Here is a 26313-nt window from a genome sequence, read left to right as displayed (position 1 = left end):
ATCACGTTTTGAAAATTTTATAAGGAATTTACCAAGACTGAAAAATCACTGATTTGAAAAACATGGAATTCTTAAAGAGAACTAGTGATTTTGAATGTGTCAGGACAGAGCAAACAGAAAATGCTCTGGATCGCAAAGCATAAGAAAAAGATGTAAAGCATTTCTCACTGAAGTTTGTTTCACTTTTTTTTTGTTTGTTTTACAGAACCTATGATTTCTCCAATATTCCTAGGGAGAAAGTAATTCCCAGGGCAATTCAGTGCTTCTAAATGAAGGGAAAAAAGCAATAATACCAGAGAAGCTAAAACCAATAAAAAAAAATAGTATAGAAAAATCACATCACAGATAACATCCCCATTTCCTTAATATCCATTACCTCATTTGATTTTATAACAACCCAAAAGAGGATATTTATCAATTCTATTTTATACATTTTTAAAAATGAAATTCCAAAAATTTAAATCATTAATTCTGGTATGGTTAAAGAATAGTGTTATTGGTTGCTAAAATGCCTCTTTGTTGTTAAATAAGAAAAAAAATAAAGCTATAATGCCTTTTTACTACTAAAATCCTAGAAGCCATCAGGTCATTTATTGACTAATTAGAAAGGGGCCCTAATTCTCTATGGCAAGAAAAAAATTTCTATACAGCTCCTTTTTATAAAGTAAATTGATTATCAGGCTAAAATATTGCCCAATAACACAATTGAAATGAGATCCAAATTTGGACTCCTATTCATTCCTATATAATTATGTTTACCCATCTGCAACAACTTATCTTCGAGAGAGAGGGGCAGAACTTGAACATATTTTTTTTAATGATTCAGTCTACACCCAGCTAGGGAAACTCTATCTACCAAAGTAGGTCATTACCTTCCCTGCAATTTACAGTCAAAGAGCTGCCTAGACCACTAAGAAGTTATACAACTTGCCTAGGATCACATGGTAAGTGTCAGAAGCAGGACTTGACGAAGTTCCCTCTGGTCTGTAGGGAGGGTCTCAGTATTATTATGACACAATATTGAATGAATTCAATATAACAACGAGCTGAGCTCTTCAAGAGAAATAAAACATATAAATTCAGGGTTGCTTTGTGTGTGTGTGTGTGTGTGTGTGTGTGTGTGTGTGTGTGTGTGTGTGAGAGAGAGAGATTTTGTGATTTCATCCCTACCTTGCCCTGAAAAAAAGAAATTCCAAAACAAAGATTTCATTTATTTTACATGGATAAGCATGTTACTAAGCCAGATCATCAGAAAATCAAGTCCAAGAAAATAAATTGTAATTTATGTGGGTTTTTATGTAATTATGTGTTGCCACTTTATGGAAATATATGACTAACAATTTGGAAACCTGCCCACTAAATGTAATTATTCTATTTAAAATGGAATATTTTCTCTTCTATGGTTGCAATGGTACATAAATGTGCACTTATTTATGTTCAGCATAAAATAGATGGATAGCAAAAATTATATTTCACAGACTGGGTCATTTTACCACAAAGTAAACAGGCATTTCTTTTTTCCTCTGAATATTAACATCATCACCAGGTAGCTACATGCCACATACTTTTAAAAATAAATAAAATTTAACTCATAGACTAATATTGATGCAAATTTTCAAGCCATTTGTCTTTTTTTTTTTTTTTCTGAGACAGTTGGGGTTAAGTGACTTGCCCAGGGTCACACATCTAGGAAGTGTTAAGTGTCTGAGACCAGATTTGAACTCGGGTCCTCCTGAATTCAGGGCTAGTGTTCTATCCACTGCGCCACCTAGCCAACCCCCTAAGCCATTTCTTTTCCTGATATTGTTAAAAAGAGAACTTCTCAAACACTTCTGACATGTGCATGACATCTTACATCATAAAAAATTCCTATTAGAATTTAATCTCTCTGAGGATCTGTTTTGTCTTTATATCTATCCTCAGGACATAGCACATGAAGGGTCTCTGAAAAATTTTGCACAGGACAAAGCTTTATGATTTTAAACATATTTGTATATGTACATAAGCACTATGTAACATGACATTAGCTTGAGATAAGTACCATCTTTATGTTCATCATCTTTTTTTTTCATTTTCCCAAATATAAATGTTTTACACATTTTTAAATTTAAAAAATTTAACTTTAAAGATAGTTTTCAACATTTATTTTTGTAAATTTTCTTTCATGATTTTCCCTTTTGTTATGATTTTTCTTTCACAACATGACTAATGTGGAAATATGTCAAAAATAATTGTGTGTATGTATATATAAAGAAAAAATTGTGAAACTAGTATGATTTAATCTACATTCAGTCTCCATAGTTCTTTCTGGATGTGGATGGCATTTTCCATCATATTTTTTAACCTACATTTTTTAGTAGGCTTTCCTAAACCTTTTCTGTTTTTAAATCTACAATCTCTTTGTATGATTCTTTCATTACTTTTCTCCTTTTGAATTCTTTTTCAGCTTTACTGACATAAAGTATTATATCCTCATGGTGGAAAAAGAGGAAGGAGAAAGCTAGAACTTTTATATTTGGTGCTAGTAAGAGTGCTAGAGAGAACTCAGTGTCGCAGATGATACAGCACTGGGTATGGAATCAGGAAGAGCTGAGTTCAAATGTGGTATCAGACAATTACTATCTGTGTGATTTGGGGCAAGTCCTTTTCATTGTAAACTGGGAATAATAATAGTGCCATTTTATAGTAGGTTCCCCCCCAAAGAAATGTCTGAGTTTTGTGGCCTTTTATCAAGCTTAAGGACTTATTCACTAAAAGATTTTTTTTCTTCTAACAAAACAAAACATAATAGGACAAAAGAAATTAAAAATAACACCACTAAATATTTCACATCAAGCTACACAATCATAGAAAAATCAAATCAGTACCTTTGGTAAGTCAGTCAGTAAGTACTTATTAAGTGCCTGCTATGTGCCAAGCACTGTACTAAGAGCTAGACTTGGATGCTATGTATGATATACTGTTTGCCTTTACATAACCTACTAATAGTTCTTTCTCATTATAACAAATGGGGGAATGATCAGAAATAATTTGCACATATCCTGACTTCTTCTCCCAGTACTTGAGGCTTTAAATATATCAAGGTAGCTGGATGGCATAGTGAATAGATCACCAGCACTGGAAACAAGAGGATCTGAGTTCAAATCCAGCTTCAGACACTCAACACTTACTGTGTGAACCTGGAGAAGTCACTTAACCTCAATTGCCTCAAAAAAAAAAAAAGAAAAGAAAAGAAAAGCACATCAAATATTCCTATCCACAAATAAGTTAGGATTCTGTCAATGGGGTTTACAAAAAACCAAAAGGCAAGTATTTTGTATTCTTTAAAAAATAAGTATAAATGAGCAAATATATATAAAAAAGAAAATGTTATGTTTGTACAGCATAAATATTAATAGAGGGACATCCTTTTTATTAGCTAGGAATGAGTTGAAAAAAATCTTTAAGACCAACTACCTTGAAAAGAGTACTGAATTTAAAGACAGAAGAACTCAGAGTTTAAATCTTAGTTCTATAACTGTCTACTTCTGTAATTCTGGACAAGACACTTATTTTGGGGGGGGGACCTAAATTTTCTTATCTATAAAATGAATTAATTGGACTAAATGATTACTCTTTCCTACTCTAAATTTTGATCAGTTGATTTTATGCAAACTATAATGGTTCAGGCATGAAGAGTTGGTCCAAAGGAAATAGTGAAATAAAATAGTATGACATTTTAATATGTAAACCAAAAAAAGAAAATATAGGAGTATTAAAAAAAACTGTCCTCTCTGGGTACCAATTAGATTTCTAATTCATAAAACAAAATATGAAAGTGAGAGTGTCTAAAATCATTATTTCTAAGAATTCTATAAGCAGATGATACTTACAGATTGCATTTGTTTAGTCTGTAAAACTTGTGTCTAGCAACACACAGCCTCCATACATATTTTGCAGTTTCCATGTCTTCCTGGCAAATAAAATGTTCACAAATTGAGATGAATGTATTAAGTTTTCATATGTAACACATTTAATACTATATAATATAACATACTGGATACCCAGCATTCTATTAATAAACCATTTTTAATATATTGGTATGATTTGGGGGGTATTCAATTGAAAACTCAAACTAGCAAAATTACACACTACTTATAGGCTAACAGATTTCTTAACAGATAATAGGTATTTACTTGGCAACATAAAAATGTTTCTGAAATGGAAAAATGGTAGTGTAAGTGATAGCTGCAAGTGAAGAGCCATTTAAAACTCTTGTCCAATAATCACCCTACAAAAAAAAAAGTTTTATTTCCGACACATAGCTTTAATAAGAAGAGGTCCCATGTAAATGCATTTTAAGGAAAAATGCCTTCCTCACTGCATTTCTGACTCACAGGAGTCTTTCTCTACTTTCTTTACTTCTCATTAGAATGTAATGGCAGAGACTGTCTTTCTTATTACTTGTATTTATATTACCAATACTCAGCACAGTGGCTGGCACTTTAATATTAACTATTTTTAAAATATTTGTTGACTTGACTTTATTCAAGAAACATCTAACTATGTGAAAAATACTACTGACTTAATCATTCAACTACTCTTTTATACTCTCTCCCTAGAATTTCACATCAAAATCAAAATATATTTATCAAGGTACCAATTTTAAAGCTACTAAAAGTCCAAAGGCAAGATTAAAAAGTAACCTGGGGAGAACACTAATACTCACAGTTTGAAATTGGATGGTCTCCTCTTTATTTGCCAGTTCTAATGCAAAGAAGGACTTATTGTGTGACATATTTGCAATGTCATGCCATCTAAAGAAAGAAAATAACAAACTCATAACTTCATAAAATCTTAAAAGGGAAATTTCATGTTTATAAATGATCTTTTTTCTTGATCAGACCTCTCATTCCATTTGTATATGAAATTTCCATTAAAAAACTCTACCAATATTGACCATCACTTTCTCTGCAATTTGGGAGTCTTTGAGAATTGTCAAGGCACACTGGAAGGATCAAGTTACTTGCTCAGGGTCATATACAAACAGTATTTGTCAATGGCAATACTTGAAAGTCTTTCTCACTAGCTCTCTATCCACTACACTAACCTGCCTCAAGATTCCATTAATTACATTTTAAAGTGAAGATCTGATTCATATTTATTCAACCACTTTATGTTGCACACTTTTACATGCAAGAACCATGACATAAATATGACAGCACCAAATGCTAAGACCTATGGCATATACAAAGCTGAAGATAACACATAGTCCATACCCTCAAGAAGTATAAAACTCTTGTAGAGATAACATAAGCACCTAAATTATTATAATGAGAGACTGAAATGACAAGTATCATGAGGTAGGTACAAAGTTCTACATAAATTAATTAGTAATTCTTCAAAAAAAGAAGGAAAAACAATAAGAAAGGATCTCATTTCCAGCAAGTAGAAAGAACAAGGAGGATTTTATCATGACCTGCAAAGAGTGAGCAATGTTTGTATTCCCATCAGAGGCAAAATACTGCTACCTATGTTCAAACTGTGTGTAGCCTTTTTGTACTGGAAAAGAAAGCAAAATGGCTCAAAGAATGACTCTCTCCACACTCCAGATTATTAGGGAGAATGATATGTTCCATTAAAACTGTTGAAAGGATTTCCATGTCAACTAAAGAGTAAGATTTAAAGAGGCAAAGAGCAAATTTAAAGATAATAGGTTAAAGAATGTCACAGAAAAAAGAAAAGATGAAGGGTTAACTAAATACTTGGAGCTAATAAACAAGTATGAGCTAATAAAGAAGGTAGTCAAAAGGAATTTAACATTAAACCATTCCTAATTTTCCACCTCATGTGCACTAAATTGACAAAGTTGACAAAAAAATGAAAATGACAAATTTTGAAGGGGCTGCTGGAAAATAGGAACACAAAAATATTAATGCATTTTTGGTAGAATTGTAATTTGATCCAGCTATTTTGGAAAGTTATTTGGAATTGTCTCCAAATGTTATTATTAAACTGAATAACCTCTGACCCAACAATAGTGTGATATTGAAGTCGTATACCAAAGAAATCAAAGAGGAAAAGGACTTTTATACAAAATGTTTATTACACTTATTTTTGTAATAGCAAAGAACTGGAACCAAAAGCAGTATTCATTAATTGGGAAATGGCAAAACAACTTATGTGATATAAATATAATGAAATACTACTGAATCATAAGAAATTATGAAAAGGATGGTTTCAGGGAGACCTGGGGAAACTTGCATGAAATGATGCAAAGTGAAGCAAGCAAAATTTTTTAAAAGTTATACTCATCACAAAGGCAATCAGCCTTGAAAGTCTTAAAAACTATGATCAACACAATGAACAATCATGACTGCAGGTTATTAATTATGAAACATGTTTCTCAGTTTCTGCCAGAAAGGTACAGAATGAGACGCACGCATACATATACACTCACACACATGTACATGTACATAGTTATCATATAGTATTTATTTTCCTTTTTTTATGGTAAATAGGAGGGACAAAATAATCTATTTTTCTTCATTAAAAAGTAAACTTTAATTTTAAAAATACTTATGCATTATATAATTATATAGACCCACAAGAGCTATCAAATATTCATCCAGCAAGAGTCAAAAAAAGAGAATAATGATAGCAAATGTCTCCTTACTGATTGTTACTGAGGGAAGTTATTTGTAAATGTGATAATGATAGAGAGGTCTGCTCTCATCATAGCATATGTATCAAAAATGTGACAAAAATCTCCCTAGACTTGTCGAATCAGGTGACTACTATCTACTTTTAGTGACCCAAATGGGCACAAGTAATACTGCCTCAGGGAAATCTAACAATTACAGAGTCTTGGACAGAAAACCAAAGCCCTTAGGGGCACAGGTGGTGTTTTCATTATTACTATGAATTGAATGCAAGGGTTTTCAAAAAGAAAGGCAGATGTAGAAAATTAACAGTTTTACTTAAGATAATAATGTCTAACAAACAGAATGGCTTACAACTAAGGGGTTGAATTTATTTCATTGATATGTATATATACATGTATATGTGTATGTATGTGTGTGTGCATAAAAATACAAAACTGTATTCAATACTATCAATGTGCTTTTATAAGTGCTTATAATGGGCAAGGCATTATCCTAATTCTGAGGATCCAAAAAAGGTTCCTAAAACCATAGTTCCCATTCTCAAGAAACATACATTCTAATGGGGAATATAATATAAAAATATTGAGGTACGTATAAACTATATACAGATTATGAGAAAGTGATGGTGGTGGTTGTCCTATGATCTTGAAGAGGACCAAAATGGTATCAATATGTTGAGTCGAGTTATAATATGTCCAATTGTGGCTGATTAAACCAGTATAAGCTCAGAATGCTCTATTACAGGTTGGGCACAAATAGTCCATGTGAACATTTGGGGTAGATTTTCTAAATTTTGCACATCTCGAGATAAGAAAATAATTTGAAATGAGAAGACATTAGCAGCTTGAGGAGAGGGATAGCAAGAAATTTTGTTTATTTTTTTTAAACTGCTGCCTTTTACTCCTCCTCCCCCTAAAATAAATCTGAAAGTGGACTTTGGATTAATAGTTCACAACTTAAAATATAGAAATGACAAGCATCTGTCCAGAGATGAAGTATACCTAACAAGTGCTGGTAAAAAATATTTTTGAATATTTTTAATACTGATGATGATATAATAAATATATATATATATATATTCATATATATAATATAAATTTTATTTATTATATATTGTATATGTGATATAATATATAATAAATAAAATAATAATGAATTATTTGTTCAATGGATAGAAGAGATTAAAAAACATAAAATACTTTATGTGAAACAAAATTTTTTTCTGTAAATAAAATTCATGCTACTAGGAAAGAAGAGAAGTTATCAATTGAGGAGGAAAGTTGATTTTTGTTACAAAAATCTCTGATAAGGATGTTATTCAAGATATCTAAGAAAATAATGCAAATATATTATATCATTCTCCAATGAATAAGTAAAAGAATATGAACAAACATTTTTCAAAGAAGAATTATAAGCAACAACCAAGTAAAAGGTTTTTCCAAATAACTAAGAGAGACAACCAAACTTTGGTTTTACATCTAGCAAATTGATTAAGATGACAAAAATACAAATAATTAATGTTGGAGATTTTGAGGAAAGAAGGGGAAATTAGTATGTATTAATGAAAACTCTAAAATGGTCCAGCCTTTCTCAAATACAATTTGAAATTATGCTTTAAAAAAAAAAAAAACAAAGTGACTAGACAACGTTGGAGAAGTAATGGAAAAGTACACTTATGCATTATTGGTAGAGTTGTGAATTAGGTTTTATATTCTAGAAATCAATTATGAGTTATATACATAAAAAGACTAAGTATTCATACATTTTGACCCAGAGATTTCATTGATAGACACATACTACAATGATAGGCTCCATGTATACCAAAAATCTATGGTGGCACTTTTGTGGTAGAAAAAACAAAACAAGTAAATAGCTAAACAGGGGCAGCTAGGTGGCGTAGGAGATAGAGCACAGTCCTGAATTCAGGAGGACCTGAGTTCAAATCTGGCCTCAGACACTTAACACTTCCTAGCTGTGTGACCCTGGGCAAGTCACTTAAACCCAATTGCCTCAGCCAAAAACAAAAGGAAAAAAGAAAGAAAAAAAAGTAAATGGCTAAACAAATGACAATACAGGAATGTAATAAAAATTACTCTGCTATTAGAAAAGATGAACATAAAGGATACAATGAAGCATGGAAGAGCATGAATTGAAAAAAAATGAGGTAGGCATGATAATAATAATGTAAACAGAAAGAACAGTCACCACAAAACAATAAAAATAATGAATTACAGCATTAAAAAGAATAAACTTGTCCCCAAAAAAAGAATCAAGGAGATTCTCCTCTTACCCACATCCCTTTACAGACACTAACACTTGTTCCTTTTCAGAAATCAGAGGTCCATGGATGGGGGCACAACATAGCAGGATTTTGTGGAATATTTTTTCTCCTGAACTTTTTCTCCTCTTTTTTTTTTTAATTTTTGTTATAAAGTATAGCTCCCTGTTAAAGGGGAAAGAGTGGTATATGGAAGAAATCTAGTGTAGAGGGCTGAAATTCTAAATCAGACAAGAGAGCACTTAAGGCTACCTATTCAATGTGAGACAATGGCTCTATTAGCATAATTTAGATGATGGCTCTCCTCACCATTGGTGCTAGCTGAATGTTTGATGGTGAATAATCATAGGCAAGAATTGAAGGAGAGAAAAGAAGCCAGAGTCACTTGGCAGCTGGACAAGGAGGAGAGAGATTAGAGATTCTGGACTCCAGAATTCAGGATACAACTTTGGCAAACCACATGGCAGTTTGTCTGCCTTTTCACTTCTCCCCCTAAAGACCAAGGACTTTGATTTATCCTGACTTCAGCTGACCCTGTGGCCTCCAGGGAGCTAGCCTGTATTTTACAATCTAGTAATGTGAAAACAAATTATTAATAAAAAAAAAAAGTGTGTGTGTGTGTGTGTGTGTGTGTGTGTGTAGTTGTTTAACAAAGCAACAAAAAAGGTAACTAAAATATCCAAGCTCTTTGATTCAGAGATCCATCCATTAGGCATATACATCTCTGAAGAGGTCAAAGACAGAAATAAGAGTCCTTTATACATCAAAATATTCATAGCAGGACTTTTTGTGATATCAAAGAACTGAAAATAAAGGAGATGCTTACTAATTGAAGATGACCAAATGCATTGTGGTACATAACTGTAAAGGAATACATTATACCATAAGAAATTACAAAGATAGAATAAATTAACAGAATCAAGGAAACCACATAAACAATGACAGTAAAAAATTGTATCCTGCATAATTAATCAAGCTTGGTTCCACAAAAGAGTTGGAAAATATACTTCCCCTGCTTCATTGCAAAAGTAAAAGTCTATCAGTGAGGAATATTGCACATACTGTTAAATATGATGGGTCAGTTTTACTGACCTCCTTTGTTTTCAATTTTTTTCCTTAAAAACAGCTTGCTGGATAGATGAACAAAGAAATATATAAAGAATAAATGGGTTGTAAAATTTTTTTTTTACTTTTTTAAAAATTTATTTGATTAGAGTCAAATATTGCCCATATAGCCACCAAACTAGACAGTATAGAATAACTAAAACATAGTAAATAGAATAGCAAACAAAACACTCAAACACTGACAAGAGACAAAATTTAAGAGCTAAGATTTCAGATACTACACAAATATGCATAAAATATATATAACAAGTAAGATGAACTCCTAAGTCCAGAAGGCAAATTTGTCCTCCCAACTTTCGTTGTAACTTCCCTAGTGGATAAAACCAAGACTAGGAGATGATTATTTAGGAAAAAAATTAGGTAAATAAAACAGAGTTTGTAGTTCCACTGTATGTCAAGAGGATACAATCTTACAAGGAAATCTTGGAAACAGACTTTAGTTCTTTGCTTTGCTTTTTTTTTTTCCTTTTAAGTTCCCTTCCATGATCAGGAAGTTTGTTTTGCTTGTGATTTCTTTCCCTATTTTCTCCCCAGTACTATTCTACCTATTAACCTTTACTTCCTTATTTCCACCTGTTTACTTGATAAGTTTAATGTATTTCTACATCAGTCTCTATTGTGTGTGGGTGTGCCTATTAGCAGGAAGTTTTCAACATTTCTTTATCTAATTCAGATAAGTATGTTTCATCTATAGACTGCTCCCCTAACTTTTCTCTCCATGTTTACATACTCTTTTTCTCACACAATTCAACAGTAAAAGGATCCATTACATTCTTCCTCCTTTCCATATTAAAATATTTTTAATACTTTCTTCTCTTTCTCTTCTTAAAATTCTCAACCTCAGAGCTGTTGTTTCTCCCCCTATAAAAATGTTAGCACTTCATCAGTATACAACTCCTTCCAACTGTTCAAATAAATATGCCTTTCTAAGCTTCTCTTGATTTTGTTTTTGCATATCATATTTTCTTCTGAACTCTCATCCTCACTTGTGACTTTTAATTTTTAGCTATTTACTTAGTTTTCCTTAAGATTACTTTACATGACACATTATTTGGCATTCTAAGATATCCTTTGATTGATAGTAGAAACCTCCAGGTCTTATTTGATCCTGAATATAATTCCTCAGTACTTGAATTCTTTTCTACTTAGTAATATTTTCATTTCGACCTGGAACCTCTGGATTTAGGCTAGGACCTTCCTTGACCTCTTGGGGTTTTTTTCAAAAGGTGGTCAGTGGATTCTTTCTGTCTTCACTTTATCCTGTAGTTCTAAAAAATCTGGGCAGTTTTCATTTACAGGTTTTTAAAATATTGTCCAAATTTTGTTTTGATCATGATTTTCAGGGAGACCTATGAATCTTTAATTAATTCTTCTTGTTCTGTTTTCCAGATCAATTATTTTTGACAGCTGACCATTACTTTTTTTGACCTTCTGATTTAGTTTTAATAGTGTTTATTATTTCATGGAGTCAATAATTTCTATTTGGTCTATTTTAATTTTCAGGGAGTCTCTTACTTGAGTATGATCTACCACTTTTTGTTCTAAATTACTTATTTTCCTTCCTGTTCTTTCCTCCAGAGCTTTTATTTCATTATTTTATCTCTTTCTTCAACTTATTCATATAGTGCTTATAGAAAACTCAGTTACCTTTAAGTGTTTTGTGATTGTTATAAAATTATTTTCTTCTGGCTAGATTTTGCACTATGTCCAGAAGTATTATTATTCTTTATTATTATTCATATCTTCCTCAGTTTATTCATCCATCCAGTCTTAGTTCCTTAATAATGTTTTTGTACCAGAACCAAGCTCCACCCATTGACGCACTTTTGGATAGTCTCAACTCCTGGGTTGTCTCAATTCAAGTGACCTGAGTTTTTCTGCTAACATCTACCTTGCAGTTAGACCCCTTCCTAAATCTTTGTGATTCAAAATATTGGGTCTTCAGGGCCTTCTATGGTATCTCAGAACAGTACTAAGAACCTAGAAGTCCTTAGGGACTTCTAGGGGAGAGTACCAACCTGAGCACTTCTATAACCTCATAATTTTGCTGCCTCACCTAATCACTTCCAAAGTGCCAGCTCTATAGGTTTCTGACAACCTCTGGAATTTCTCAGGGAAATCTCCCACTCTTGGCTGTTTATGTTGAGATAACCTTCTTAAATTCAATTACCACCTTCATATTTTCACAAAGGTTATTTCCCATATTGATATTGTACCTGATTAGTGTCTCAAAGGAGTAGAAGGAATTCAACAAGTAGAGACATGAAACCCTCCATTTAGTCTTCGGGAATCCCCATAGATAAATTCAGAGGCAGAAGGAAGAATGAAAACAGGGAATGATAAGGACCAAACCTTAAGGCAATTCTTGAGGAAGAAAAGGAACCAAAAAAGGAAAAGTCAGAGAAAGAAGGGAGAAAATACAAAAAGAGAGGGAAAAAGAGAAGAAAGAATTTCAAAAATGTGGGAAGAATAGATTGGGAAATATAAGTGATGTGAAATCAAAAGATATCAATAAAATGTACTTTTTTAAAAGGAGGTTTGATCAACAATGTCATAAGCCATAGAGGTCAAGATGAATAATAACTAAAATATGTACATAAATGACCCTATAATTATAAAAATTCATTGTCAACTTTCTAGAAGTCTAACATAAAGAAAACTAAGACAAAGTTAATGGATATGGTAATAAAGAAATCATTAGTGAGTTTGGATAAAGCAGTCTCAGAAGAGAAGTAAGGACAAAAACCAAAGTCAGAGGTTTGTGGAAAGAGAGAATTTTAAGAAATATAAATAGCAGGGCAGTTAGATGGAGCAGTGGATAGAGCACCAGCCCTGAAGTCAGGAGCACCTGAGTTCAAATCTGGTCTCAGACACTTAACACTTTCTAGCTGCATGACGGGAAGGAAGATAAGTGTATTTTTACCATGAAAAAAGAGGAATGATTGATTGAGCAAAGTTCTGGAGAAGACAGAAGGAGATGAAATAGGGGTTATAAATTGACATGAAGAAAGGCTACTTTATTTTCTGAGAATGAAGGAAAGGAGCATGGAATATATGAGGCAATAGAAAGTTTTCTAAGTGTAGAAAATGGAAGGGAATGTAGAAAATGTAGATAGTATGAGAAAGTATACAAAAAAGGGAAATGAGCATCACTTCACATGACCTCTCTGTTTCCTCAGTAAAGCAAAAAATGAAATCAGTTGCTGAAATACAACTAATCAAACAACTAATTTATTTCATGTCTACTATGTATAAAGCAGTACACTGATCTCTAGGGATAGAAAAATAAAATAGAAAATAGTCTCTGCTCTCAAAAACCTTACATTTTATTGCAGGAATACAGTATGTAAACACATTTATAATTGTTACATGAGACAGAAAGAGAGCATGAACTACTAGTGAGGATTGGGAAAGAAATACTGAAAAAGAGATGGAGGAAAGAAAGCCTGAGGAAGGAGGAAAAAGTTCAGAAAAATTGTTATGAATAACATCATAAACATTCAATAAGAGATAAATGAAAAGTTTGTAATACATGAAATCCCGGCTGAAATTGGAGAGTATAAGCTGTAGTAGGTGCAATCAGTCTGATGTTATAACTTCTAGAATAGATACAAAAAAGGAAATTAATGGGAGATATCCAGGTGGGGGATTAGCAGGGCCAGAACATACAAAAGGTCAAAGGATTGAAGAATTCCAGAGTGGAGAAGATGGATCACTGAAATCACAAAGGAAGAAGTATCCCTTATTTTCCCTCTTCTTGTCTATTCTGAAGCCAACAAGAACAGCTTAAACATCAGATCAGGAGTTTAGAGTGTCCCCAAATTATTAATACTGTACACTATTTCCTACACATTTGTTTTAAAGTTTATACACTGCATAGTTCATCAAAGGAACTACAATCAGAAAGCATGTCATTTTAGAAAAGACACAATTCCTTCATACCTTCATAAAGTCTTGCAGGAATTATAAATAGATGAGGCAAAAAATCATCACTAATACAAAAAGCACAAATCTGAAAGTTGTTTTTAAAATGTAAAAAAAAAAAAATTAAGATTAATACCTAAATATAACAGGAGGCCTTCCATTTTTGTGTTTCACAAAGATGCCATCAAGACAGGCTCCAATACAGATGTCACTTCCTTGACTATCCTAAAATTAAAAAGTAGAAATTATGCTAACATAAAAAATATATTCAATAAGCAAATGTATCAGAAAAGTAACAATAACCTTAATAACCACCTAACTTAAAAAGAAGGTATAGAAAGAACTGTATGTATTCACTTAATCACAAACTGGGGTGGGTGGGTGTGTGTGTGTGTGTGTGTGTGTGTGTGTGTGTGTGTGTGTAGATAAGATTTTTTGTTAAATCTAGAAGGGCCAACTTTATTTTCTTGCTAAAGAACATGTATAAAAGTTGTAAAGTTCAAAGAAATGGATAACCTAATTTTAATCCGATAACTCTCTACCACTAACATTTGCAAATGGTATGTAAAATAAAAATAATGTAATAAAGGCTTTTAGTTGAGTTCCTTTATTAAGGTTTCAGATATCCTCTATTTTTAAACACAAGGAATAGAAATTCAGTATGTGACTATGGAAAAAATAGTAATGTCAGAATCAGAAGATTTCAATTTGAATCTCAGCTGTCTGGTTTTTACCTTAACTAATCACCTAACACTGGGCAAGTCATTAATACATACTATGACTCAGTGTCCTATCTAGATAAGATATGCTGTCTCAGAGTTATTAAGAAGAATGTTTGTTTTATTTTTTTCAAATGAGCCAAATACTACATAAATATAAATTATAATGGAATTTTTCTTCAATTATTCCACATGACAATACAGAAAGCAAAATAAGTAAATAAATAATTTGTTTCGGTGGAACCACAATTAGCAATACAAAACAGTATTTGCAATCAAGAAGCTTAACTATATGACTGCATCAATAAGCATTTATTAAGTACTTGCTAAATGTCTAGCAAAATAGTCCCTGACCTCAAGGAGCTTAGAGGTATATGTAACAAGAACAAAAATAAGGCCCTTTTTTTGGTCGGCTTTCAAAATCCCTGGCCTAAAGAATGCCAACAGGAAAATCCTTTTTTCCAATGTGGTTCAACAGTTGTCCTTAGAGAGCTAAGACAATTTAAGACTGACTGTTTTAAAGTTGCAGAAGTCACTGAGAATTAAATAATTTAACTAGGATCTCAAAGCCAGTATAGATCCAGAGGCAGAATATGAGCCTTATTCTGAAATCAACTCTCTGCCTGCTTTGTCACACCGTTTCTCTCACAATAACTAGTATATAAAATCAGGTGGCAACAAAGAGAGAAAACACTAACTATTTGTAGGAAAAGGTAGGGATTAGGGAAGACTCCATAAAGGAGGAAAGAAAGGAGGGAAAGGGCAAGAATTCTGAGAGATGAGCAAAGAATGCAGTCCAGGCATGGGGGATGGACTTTTCCTATGCAGAGGAGGGAAGTGGTTAGATGGACTCAGAGAATAATCTAGAGAGCACTTTGGCTGGACTGAGTGTATAAAGTGAAGTTCTATGAAATAGCTTAGAGCCAGATTATCAAAGGTTTAAAATGCTAAATGAGAAAGTTTACATTTTATCCCAAAGCCAATTTTTGTGAAACAATAATAACCCTGCATACCTTAGCAGGATAGCTTTCTTCCCCATAACCATCCATCCTCTCTACCTCTTGCATATATAGCATTTCAGCATCAGGTGGGGTAAGCCCTCTACAACCAAAAGAGAAAAATTTAAAGGTCAGTTTAGAAAATCACTCATTAAAATAAAATCATTACAAAGTGTCCAAGTCCCCAGTAGCAGCACGTTCTTGAGCAACTCAATAAATCAACAGATGTTTCTTGAGATCCTTCTATGTGCAAGATACGTTTTCTAGGGACTTTGAAGAAAAGAAAGAAATATGACAGAAGACAATTGCCTTCAACGAGCAGGAAAAAAAATTGTATATATAGAAATATACCTAAAAATACTAGGCAGTTTATAATCAGTATTTTAGGTGAATATTTAGCATATTTAGATTAATAATAGGAGTGAAAGAGGAGAGAAAAATAAAGAGAAAGAAACTGAGCAAGTAGAGAGACAGAAGGAAAGTAGAGAAAACAAAAAAAAAAAAGAAACATAGTAAAAGCAACAGAAAGGGGAAAAGGGAGAAATAGAGACAGAGAGAGAGAGAGATACACAGAAAGAGAGATTATACAGAGAAACAGAAGCAGTGAGACAGAGACAGAGAGAGGCAGAGACAGAAACAGAGAAACAGAGAGAGAAAAGGAAAGATGTCTGTTATATCTGTGTCTGTCTCTGACACACACAACCAGAAAAACAAAAAGAGACAGATAGAGAGACAGAACAGAGAGAGAGAGAGAGAGAAACAGAAAGACAAAAAGAGACAGAGAGACAGAACAGAGAGAGAGAGAGAGAGAGAGAGAAACAGAAAGACAGAGACAGAGACAGAAAAAACAGAGAGAGAAAAGACAGACAGAAAAACGGAGAGAGACACAGATAGAGAGATGGGGAAGAGACAAGAAAAGAGGAGGGAAGAGAGTTAGAGGAGACAGACAGAAAAAGAGAGAAGAGTGTATCAGATACACAGAAAAGAAAGATGGAGAGAATCAAAAACTGTCAGAGCCAGAAGAGATAGAGGCAGGCAGTCAAACAGAAATAAAGTCAGACAGAAAGAAGAGATGCAGAAAGATAAACCACAGACAGAGATAGAAGGAAAACAATTCCAGCTTGGATAGTCCTAGAGGAAGATGGATTTGAGTTGGAACTTAAAGGATGAATAAGTTTTAAATGAACAGTGAAAACATGGCATCACCCTAAGTAGGGAAGGTACAAACTAAATCAGTAAAGCCTAAAATATGTCTGAAGAAAAAGCACACCAGTGTGTAGAGAAGTGTACCAAGTGCGGGAAACTCAATTTGAGAAAAACCCAGTTTTGATGGTATTTAGGAGAAACTGGAGAAGGAAGGAACAGCACTTTTTGCCTCTGGAATGTAAGACTGAAACTCCAAGTAACATATCAGTTTTGACTGCCATTTCTTAAATGTCAAAAAAATTCATATATTTGAATGGTCTACTGAACCAATATTTAGGATAAAAAATGTCAAAGATTTTCTATAAGCACTCTAAAAGTAAAGCATGACTCCAAGTCATTATTAATCAGAGAAATACAAATTAAGATATCATTATACACCTGTCAGATTGGCTAAGATGACAGGAAAAGATAATAAGCAATGTTGGAGGGGATATGGGAAAACTGGGACACTAATACATTGTTGGTGGAATTGTGAATACATCCAGCCATTCTGGACAGTAATTTGGAACTATGCTCAAAAGGTTATCAAACTGTGCCTACCCTTTGACCCAGCAGTGTTACTACTGGGTTTATATCCCAAAGAGATCTTAAAGAAGGGAAAGGGACCTGTATGTGCAAGAATGTTTATGGCAGCCCTCTTTGTAGTGGTAAGAAACTGGAGACTGAGTGGATGCCCATCAATTGGAGAATGGTTGGGTAAATTATGGTATATGAATATTATGGAATATTATTGTTCTGTAAGAAATGACCAACAGGATGATTTCAGAAAGGCCTGGAGAGACTTACATCAACTGATGCTGAGTGACATGAGCAGGACCAGGAGATCATTATACACTTCAACAACAAAACTGTATGATGATCAATTCTGATGGACGTGGCTCTCCTCAACAATGAGATGAACCAAATCAGTTCCAATAGAGCAGTAATGAACTGAACCAGCTACACCCAGCGAAAGAACTCTGGGAGATGACTATGAACCACTACATAGAATTCCCAATCCCTCTATTTTTGTCCACCTGCATTTTGGATTTCCTTCACAGGCTAATTGTAGACTATTTCAAAGTCTGATTCTTTTTGTACAGCAAAATAACTGTTTGGACATGTATACATATATTGTATTTAATTTATACTTTAACATATTTAACATGTATTGGTCAACCTGCCATCTTGGGGAGGGGGGAGAAGGAGGGGAAAAGTTGGAACAAAAGGCTTGGCAATTGTCAGTGCTGTAAAATTACCCATGCATATGTCTTGTAAATAAAAAGCTATAATAAAAAAATAAATAAAAATTGAAAATTGAAAAAGAAAGTAAAATTTTTGCATCACATATGCTGCTAAGCAAGAATATGCATAAGGCACACAGTGGCTATCTCAAATGACATAAAGCTACTTAATTATTTTTAAAAGGTCCTGATATTAGCTAGGTAAGAATATTTACGACAACTTGATGTAATATAGAGAACTAGATTTAGAATCAGGCCAATCAGAGTTCAAGTTCCATCACTGACATACTAATTTTTCTCCACTTTAGTCTATTAAAAGTCACCAAGTTTTAAGATATTAAAACTGAAAACTCCCATCATAATAAAATGTCTTTGTGAACTCTTTGAACCAAACTCCACTACTGGACTTATACCCCAAGGAAGCCCTCAATAAGAAGAAAGCCTCTACACTCCAACATATTTATAGCAGCACTTTTTTTTTATGATAGCTAAAAATTGGAAACAAAGGAGATGCCATCAATTAAGGAATGGCCAAACAAATTCTGACACACAGATATAACACAATGCTACTGTGCTATAAGTAACCTGGAGATCTATATGAAATGATGCAGAGTGGAATAAGCAGAACCCCGCCCCAAAAAAAACAAACCAATATACACACACAATGACTACAACAATTTAAATGAAAAGAATGACCACATACCAGAAAAACAAAAGTAAACATAGCAAAACTATGACAAATAGGACTCAAATGAAGAAATATGAGAAGACTCCTTCAACCTCAGATGCACAGTTCGATTTGCTGGGGGGGAGGGGGGTTTCTCTCTAAAAAAACTACTATTTGTTATATGGGATGGTTCTCTGGGATGGGGTAGAGGAAAGACACATAGGGTACTATAGTGATAAAATCAAGAGAGAATATCTATAAAAATTTATTTTTATAAAAATTATGCTAAGACTTGGAATATCCTTACTTTTAATAGTGACCACAAAGGCCTATGATGAAGTTCAAATAAGAAAATGCATATAAAGAGGAATGTAAATGTCATGTTGGAATTATTTATTTGTTTGTTTTTCTTATAACTAAACCAGCCAGTGTGTATAAATATTTCAATGAAGTATGAAAATCATTTTAGTACAAGTCCCTCCAAAAATATAAGAATAAAAACTCTGAAGGTAAATGGCATGAGAGGAGAGTGAGGGGTATGGGGAATTCTCCATTTGTGGTTCTGTTATAGAGAGACACATTAGATAAGTTTATAGCACACTATAGCTCTGAACCATAGATCATAAAACCAGACTGCCTTTAAAGTTCTGAATTTAATTATATCAATGCATCTCTAAAATTGCAAAAGTCCATAACTTTTTAAAAATCATTGCATTCTATGTCATTTACCTGTATTTTTGGTGTAGCAAAGCCACTTTTTGTGTTGCTTCTTCCAATACTTTTTCATCCTGTAACCATCCCTGCACATAAAACCATGTAGTAAGTATTTAAACAAGCTGGTTGAATGGCCAAGGAAGAAACACCAGCATTTGCAATCTTTACCATCAAACAGTTGACAAAAGGACTTATCAAAAGGAATTTTGAATAAGGATTACAAATGTTTTACTAAAAATAAAAAGAAACCCACTGGCCTTTCTCATTTCATCATCACAATCTATGGTATTATCCCACTTATTTAAACATATTTACTAAGGGAAGGGGTCTTTGTGTCCAATACCATAAAATCATTTGCCATTAAGGACACAAACAAAAAAAAAGAAACAGCATTTGTATGATTACTGAGAGCAGGACAGAATATTCCTTAGCTACTAGGGTATTCAAAACCCATGTCATATCTGTTAAAATTGATCTTAGGTGTGACATTGTTTTTCTTCCAGGCATCCAAATCAAAGTGCCCAAATAGATCACTATGTCTAAGAAACCAAAGTAGAGTACCAGACTTCACTAGAGAAAGAATATGCAGATCTCCATTGTCTCACCTATTAAAATAAATATTTTAGGCTGGATAACCTGTAAGTCCTCTTCCAACTATAACAAGCTATAAATCTAAAATTTTTATTTCAAGGATTAAGATGTGAGAACCATAATCACATTCTTTTTATCTTATTCATTTTTAAGTCCTAACATAAAATGAAAGCCTTACCACAGGAAACAAGGCAAATCTTTGTAGAAAGTCCTGGGATTCATACTGATCAAAGTCTCCAAAATCAGCTATAAAAGGGGGAAAAAAAAAAGTCAAAATTCACTTATTAATTTATTTTAATTTGTATGATGGAAAGACCTTGTTGTTGTGCTTGTTTGTCCTTCATTCCTAAAGAGGACCATGGCATTGGGAAGACGATGTCATGATTTGCCAGTGAATTGGATTTACGTGAGGAAGGACTAGGCAAAGGTACAAGTCTCACATTCTCTTCTAGAGCCATCTCAGTTCAGTGGCAAGACTGGAGAGGCCCTGGATGCAGCGGGAGATTTTGGTCTTTTTAAGCTAAGGAATTTAATAGGTCTCAGTTTGAGAGAGGAAACCACCCATTCTGGGATTTCAGCTAGAAATATATGAAGCAAAGAATGTCCTCTTTTACCTAGTCTAAGTAAATAAATAAATCTGGAAGGGAAAGACCCTCAGGTTTCTGATTGGTCAAAGTGTAAATAGTAATAATGAAAAGGACACTGCCTTTGTCACTCATCTGCATGACCAAAGGCAAGTCATGTAACTTCTCTGGGAACTCCTGCATAATTAATTAATTAGACTAGATAATCTCAGTGGTCCCTTCCAGCTCTAAATCAATAATGATGATGATGATGATGATGATGATGATGATGATGATGATGATGATGATGATGAAATAATATTTATATAGTCCCTATTCTATGCCAGGCACTGTGTAAATTGCTTTACAAATACTATCTTCTTTGCCTCACAACAATTCTGAGAAATAGCACCTTACGATTTTCAAAAAAGTTTAATGTACTACATAAAGAACATGCTGCAGAAGTGAGATTTTTCATAAAGAAATTGGTTTGAAATTTTTTTTAATTAATTGTAGTTCTACAATAAGTTTTTTAATTAGCTTTAAGAGTAATTTCACTTGGATTCCATCAACTCAACTTATAAAGCAATATAACATATCATCATTTTCAAATTAATTGCAAGTATAGCAATATGCATACTATACATAACTGCATAGCTAAAAATGTTACTTAGCCTGCACAGAGGCAAGGCAAATTTTGTCAATCCCCTCCTGTTTTGCAATTTCAAAAGAAAAAAAACTACTAATTTGAAATCTAACTGGCATTTTTTTGGTCAAAGTTTCTATTATAAGATAATTAGGTTAAAAAAAAAAAAAAGGCATGATTATGGAATAACAACCAGTTCCACTAAAAAGTCACCCACAGTGCCTAACTCTGGATTCAGATTGGAGGCTTGAAATATAAAGAAGTGTAATTCATGGTGTCTGAAATATTAAAAAAGTATCATTCAAAAAATTTTAGTTGGATTTTGCTGCCATAAATTCATTTGGAAAATTATTAACACATTCAACTAAGATCCTGTTTGAGAATATTTTCAAACTACTTATTTATTATTATTAATAATAAAAATAAGTAGCATTTTAAGTTTTCCAAAGCATTTTACAAATGTTATATCATTTCATTCTCACAATAACCCTATGAGATAAGTGATATTATTATCTCCATTTTACAGGTAAAGAACTTGGAGTAGAAAGTGATTAAATAACTTTCCCAGGATTACACAGCTGAATTTGAAGTGGAGTGCGGCTGACTACTGATCCAGCACTCCATCTACTTCACCACCTATTGGCCCAATTTATTTCAGCCTCTTTTACTTTCTTTAGAGTCTCTAGTTATCAGTAAACAATGACTACTGAATATTAATAATGCTTGTATTTTAAATACATTCTTAAAAGGATGTTCTTGTCATCTAGGAATAAAGCTTTGTTAACATTCAACTATTGATATTAAAGCATAAACAAAAAAAGAATAAGTCAATTGGAGGAATAATTCTTCCCAGGGGATTGTTAGTTAAGACATAACACATCTTCAAAATACTTCTATTACTGTACTTTTCTGACTTACCTTGTACAGCTAAGCCTGCAAGATGAATTGCCTGTTCTAATGTGCAAGGAATATTTCCTTCCAATATATCTTTCTTCAGTTGCAGATAATACTGATACCTATTTTTAAAAGACAATAAAAAGAAAACCTCTCATTATTTCAACTACTGACTGAACTCAAAAATTACATATTCAGATAAGAGATTTCCTAAATATCAGCCACACCTTTAAAGTGATTGTTTTTTGAAAGTAAAATATATGTGTGTTTACTAAGAAATTACACAAAATTGAAATATTTTATTCATTTTTCTCATCACTATACCCTTAATTTGTTGTTTTCTTCTTCTAAACAGTTCAACAATATGTTATCTCAGTCTAAAAGGGAGCACTTTAAAATACTGCCTTTCAAATACAGATTATACATTGTTTTAAAATAGGTATGTAAATTATAGAGCAGCTAGAAGGCACAATTGATAGAGCATTGGGCTTGAAGTAAGGAAAACTTACTTCCTGAGTTCAAATCTGGCCTCAGACACTGACTAGCTGTGAGATCTGGACAAGTCACTTAACCCACCCTGTTTGCCTCAGTTTCCTCATCTATACAATGAGCTAGAGAAGGAAACGGCAACCCACTCCAGTATCCTTTGCAAAAAAACAAATAAATCCAAAAGGAGTTAAAAAGAGTCATACATAAGTAAAAAATGATTGGACAACAGCAAAAATATAAACTTTATTTTGGCATCTACTAAAGAATAGTATTGAATACTATCAAATACTAAGAATTTAGTATTAAAGTATATGAAGAAAAAAGCCAGAAAAAAGTGCTTTAAACTGAAATCTAAAAAAAAAAAATTAAATTAAATTATGTAGTCTTTAACTTCTATTCTTTAACTTCTATTATTTAACAATTATGAATCCTCCAGTTATTAACATTCTACTCAAGTTATTATATATCTTAATGATAAAAATTGAGGCTCAGGAAGATCACATGATTGACTCAAAGATCACAAAATAAGGGTCTGCAGTGGGAGTCAAATTTGGGGCTTTTTGATCCCATAAATACGACCCTCCCCCAATAAAAGTAAACTCCTTGAGAGCAAGGCCAGTTTTGTTTCTGTCTTTACAATCCCAGCAACTAGCATTCTATCTTGCACATTAGGACTAGAAAGGAGAGAGATAAGGAAGGGGTAATCAAAACCCACAATTTCATTATTACAGAGAACTCTTCAGAGAGGAAAACTTTTTCAACAGTACAGATCGGCAACTGTTCTGCAATTTATAGAAATTCAGAGTTTCCTAGAGTTTATTCTTTCCCCAAATACAATATGCAAAATATAAAGATCATTCTACAAGTCACTCAGCCAAGTCCAATTGAGTTCAAAGGTTACCTTAGATCCCCAGCTTTGAAAAGACATTTAATTCCCCTGGAATCTCATTTGCTTGCCTGTAAAATGGGGATCATAACTGATGCTAAGTGAAGTGAGTAGAACCAAGAGAACATTGTACACAGCAACAAGATTATGTGATGACCAATTCTGATGGATGAGGCTCTTTTCAACAATGAGATGATTCAAGCCAATTCCAATAGATCTGTGATGGAGAGAGCCATCTACATCCAGAGAAAGGACTGTAGGGACTAAATGTGGATCACAACATAGCACTTTCACCTTTTTTGTTGTTTGCTTTCTTTTATTTTCTCTTTTTTTTTTCTTTTTGATTTTTCTTGTGCAGATATATGTGGAAATATGTTTAGAAGAATTGCACATGTTTAACATATACTGGATTACTTGCTGTCTAGGGGAGGGGATAGGGAAGGGAAAGAGAAGAATTTGGAACAACATTTTGCAAGGGTGAATGTTAAAAACTTTCTTTGCATATATTTTGAAAATATATTTTTTTAAAACGGGGATCATAGCAGCACCTGTCTCCCAGGATTGTTGTCAGGATGAATTAAGATAACACTGATCTTTAACAAACTTTTCAAACCTTAAAGTGACAATTCCCTATTAGATATCTAATTCCATCCATTTGCCTCATAGTTATCTCAAAAACAGCATATCCAAAAGCAAATATATTATTTGTTAAACTAAATTTGCCCTCTTCTTAACTTCCCTACCTCTATAGGACACATCACTATCATTTCTGGGAGCCACAATCAAAACCTAGAAATCCTTCTCATCTCATTCTCATTCACATTCATGACTTTCCCATTCGATGACTTAGTCTTGATGAGTCTTCTTCCTTAACATCTTTCACATCCATCCACTTCTTTTGTCGCACTACAAGCTTTTTTAGTCCAGACCCAAATTACCCACTGCAACAACTAGTGTCCCTGATTATCTTCTCTCCTCTCCTTAATCCAGCCTGTATGCAGCTGCCAAATAGATTCCTAAAGAACTACTCTAAACAATCCACTTCTCAGCTCAAGAAGCTCTAGTTGCCCAATACTAAGAAAAAGAATATAAAACACGCTCATGTGTCATGTGAAGCTGGGTAGCCTATCCTTCCAGGTTCATTACCTATTATTTCCCCTCAAGTATTCAATGGTATCAAACTCAAATAGAACTGGGGCCATTAAGCCATACATAAGGATGCCTGCAGGCCATGGAATGACTTAGAAAATCATATATTAACATCATCTATTTTATTGTATTTATATTTATTTTGTTAGATATTTCCCAATTACATCTTAATTTGTTCATCATGAGAGTAGCTCATGTAGTATTTTTGCCATCTATAATCTATTTCATTTTTAAATCTCTATTCCCAGGACGCAGCATATGTTTAATACCTATTGCCTGATGAATAGGAACCACCAAAAGGAAAAGAAACCAAAGACAGCAATGCATGAAGAAAAAATAACAAGTAAAGCCCATATGAGTTTCAATTGGATTCGACTACTGTGGGAGAAAGGGAAATGTTAAGAAGACAAGGGATATAATTAGTGCAGCAGGTAAGTAGCTGCTTTGAAGGCAACTAGGACCTGCATTCAGAAAAGGACAAGTTCCCGTCTTGCCTTAGACATTTACTTAGAGTGTAACCTATTGCCCTGTGTGAGCCACTGAACCCTCTTTGCCTCAGTTTACTCATCTGTAAAATGAACTGGAGAAGGAAATGGCAATCCATTCCAGAATCTCCGCTAAGAAAACCCCAATGGGGACACGAAGAGTCAGACACAAATAAAATAACTGAACAATAAATCCCAGGCAAGATACTTAATCTCTCTGGGTTTACAAATTACCTCATCTGTAAAATAGGGATAATAATAAAACCTATCTCACAGGGCTGTTGTGAAGATCAAATGAAATACTATATATAAAGCATCTGCAAATCTGAAAGTACTAAACAAATATTAATTAGTATTATTATTAACAAAGTTTAAAACTGCACATATATTACATATATATTCTCAATGAGGAGGGTGTAAGGAGGGAAGAGAGAATTTGAAACTCAAAATTAAAAAAAAGAAACTAATGTAAAATTAGTTTTTACATATAAGTGGAAAAAATAAAAAACTTTGAAAGGGAAAATTGAAGGGATTCTGGTGGTCAATGATAGTAGGAAAGAATTTATGGTTTATATCCAAAAGGGGACATAAAAGTTCATGATTGTCAGGGTATTACCAATTAGAAACTAAAGGTAACACACACAATAGCATATATTTTGTTATTTCAATAGTCATCCATACTCAACAGCATATTACCTTAGATAAAATGATTAGGAGAGTTTAGGAAAGTAGAAAACATATGGGGAGAAGAGGGCTTAGATTCTGACTTTCTGTAAGTAATACTGAAAAAAAAAAATGATTCTCTTTCTATATTCCACAATGCAGGAATATCCATAGGGCATCTAATAATAATAGCTTCTGTAGAGAATCCACAGCTCATCTAGGAAGGCAGCCCTGCAGGAATTAGTAACTAGAATGTAATGCTGGGAATCCTCAAAAAAATTCTACAATACTTGTTCACAAGTGCAGGTGCCTCTTTATGGCACAGTTCTCTCCCCTACACTATTCAGGATCTTTATCTGCCTAATCTTTATCTCTATCTTCTTTAAACATGATAGTAGAATGTTGGTCACAAAATTTTTCCAGTGTTTTCAGAATGAAACTTTGTTATA

The 26313-nt window shown here is 33.2% G+C and overlaps 1 protein-coding gene across 3 annotated transcripts in view; it reads right to left on the bottom strand.

Moving 5' to 3' along the window:
• The window catches only part of PTPN21 (protein tyrosine phosphatase non-receptor type 21), a 117526-nt gene that overhangs the window by 43450 nt on the left and 47763 nt on the right, over positions 1 to 26313 (bottom strand). For all 3 annotated transcript variants that reach the window (XM_074289798.1, XM_074289800.1, XM_074289799.1), the window contains exons 4-10: positions 22217 to 22314; positions 20268 to 20335; positions 19514 to 19584; positions 15704 to 15791; positions 14108 to 14196; positions 4709 to 4796; positions 3873 to 3952 (exon numbers count right to left, since the gene is read on the bottom strand). In XM_074289798.1, the coding sequence (XP_074145899.1) occupies positions 3873 to 3952; positions 4709 to 4796; positions 14108 to 14196; positions 15704 to 15791; positions 19514 to 19584; positions 20268 to 20335; positions 22217 to 22314 (582 nt within the window). The remainder of the gene's footprint in view (positions 1 to 3872; positions 3953 to 4708; positions 4797 to 14107; positions 14197 to 15703; positions 15792 to 19513; positions 19585 to 20267; positions 20336 to 22216; positions 22315 to 26313) is intronic.

The sequence above is a fragment of the Sminthopsis crassicaudata genome, chromosome 2 (assembly GCF_048593235.1).
Source record: "Sminthopsis crassicaudata isolate SCR6 chromosome 2, ASM4859323v1, whole genome shotgun sequence".
NCBI classification, from domain to species: Eukaryota; Metazoa; Chordata; class Mammalia; order Dasyuromorphia; family Dasyuridae; genus Sminthopsis; species Sminthopsis crassicaudata.
This window is presented reverse-complemented; position numbering and strand designations above follow the sequence as displayed.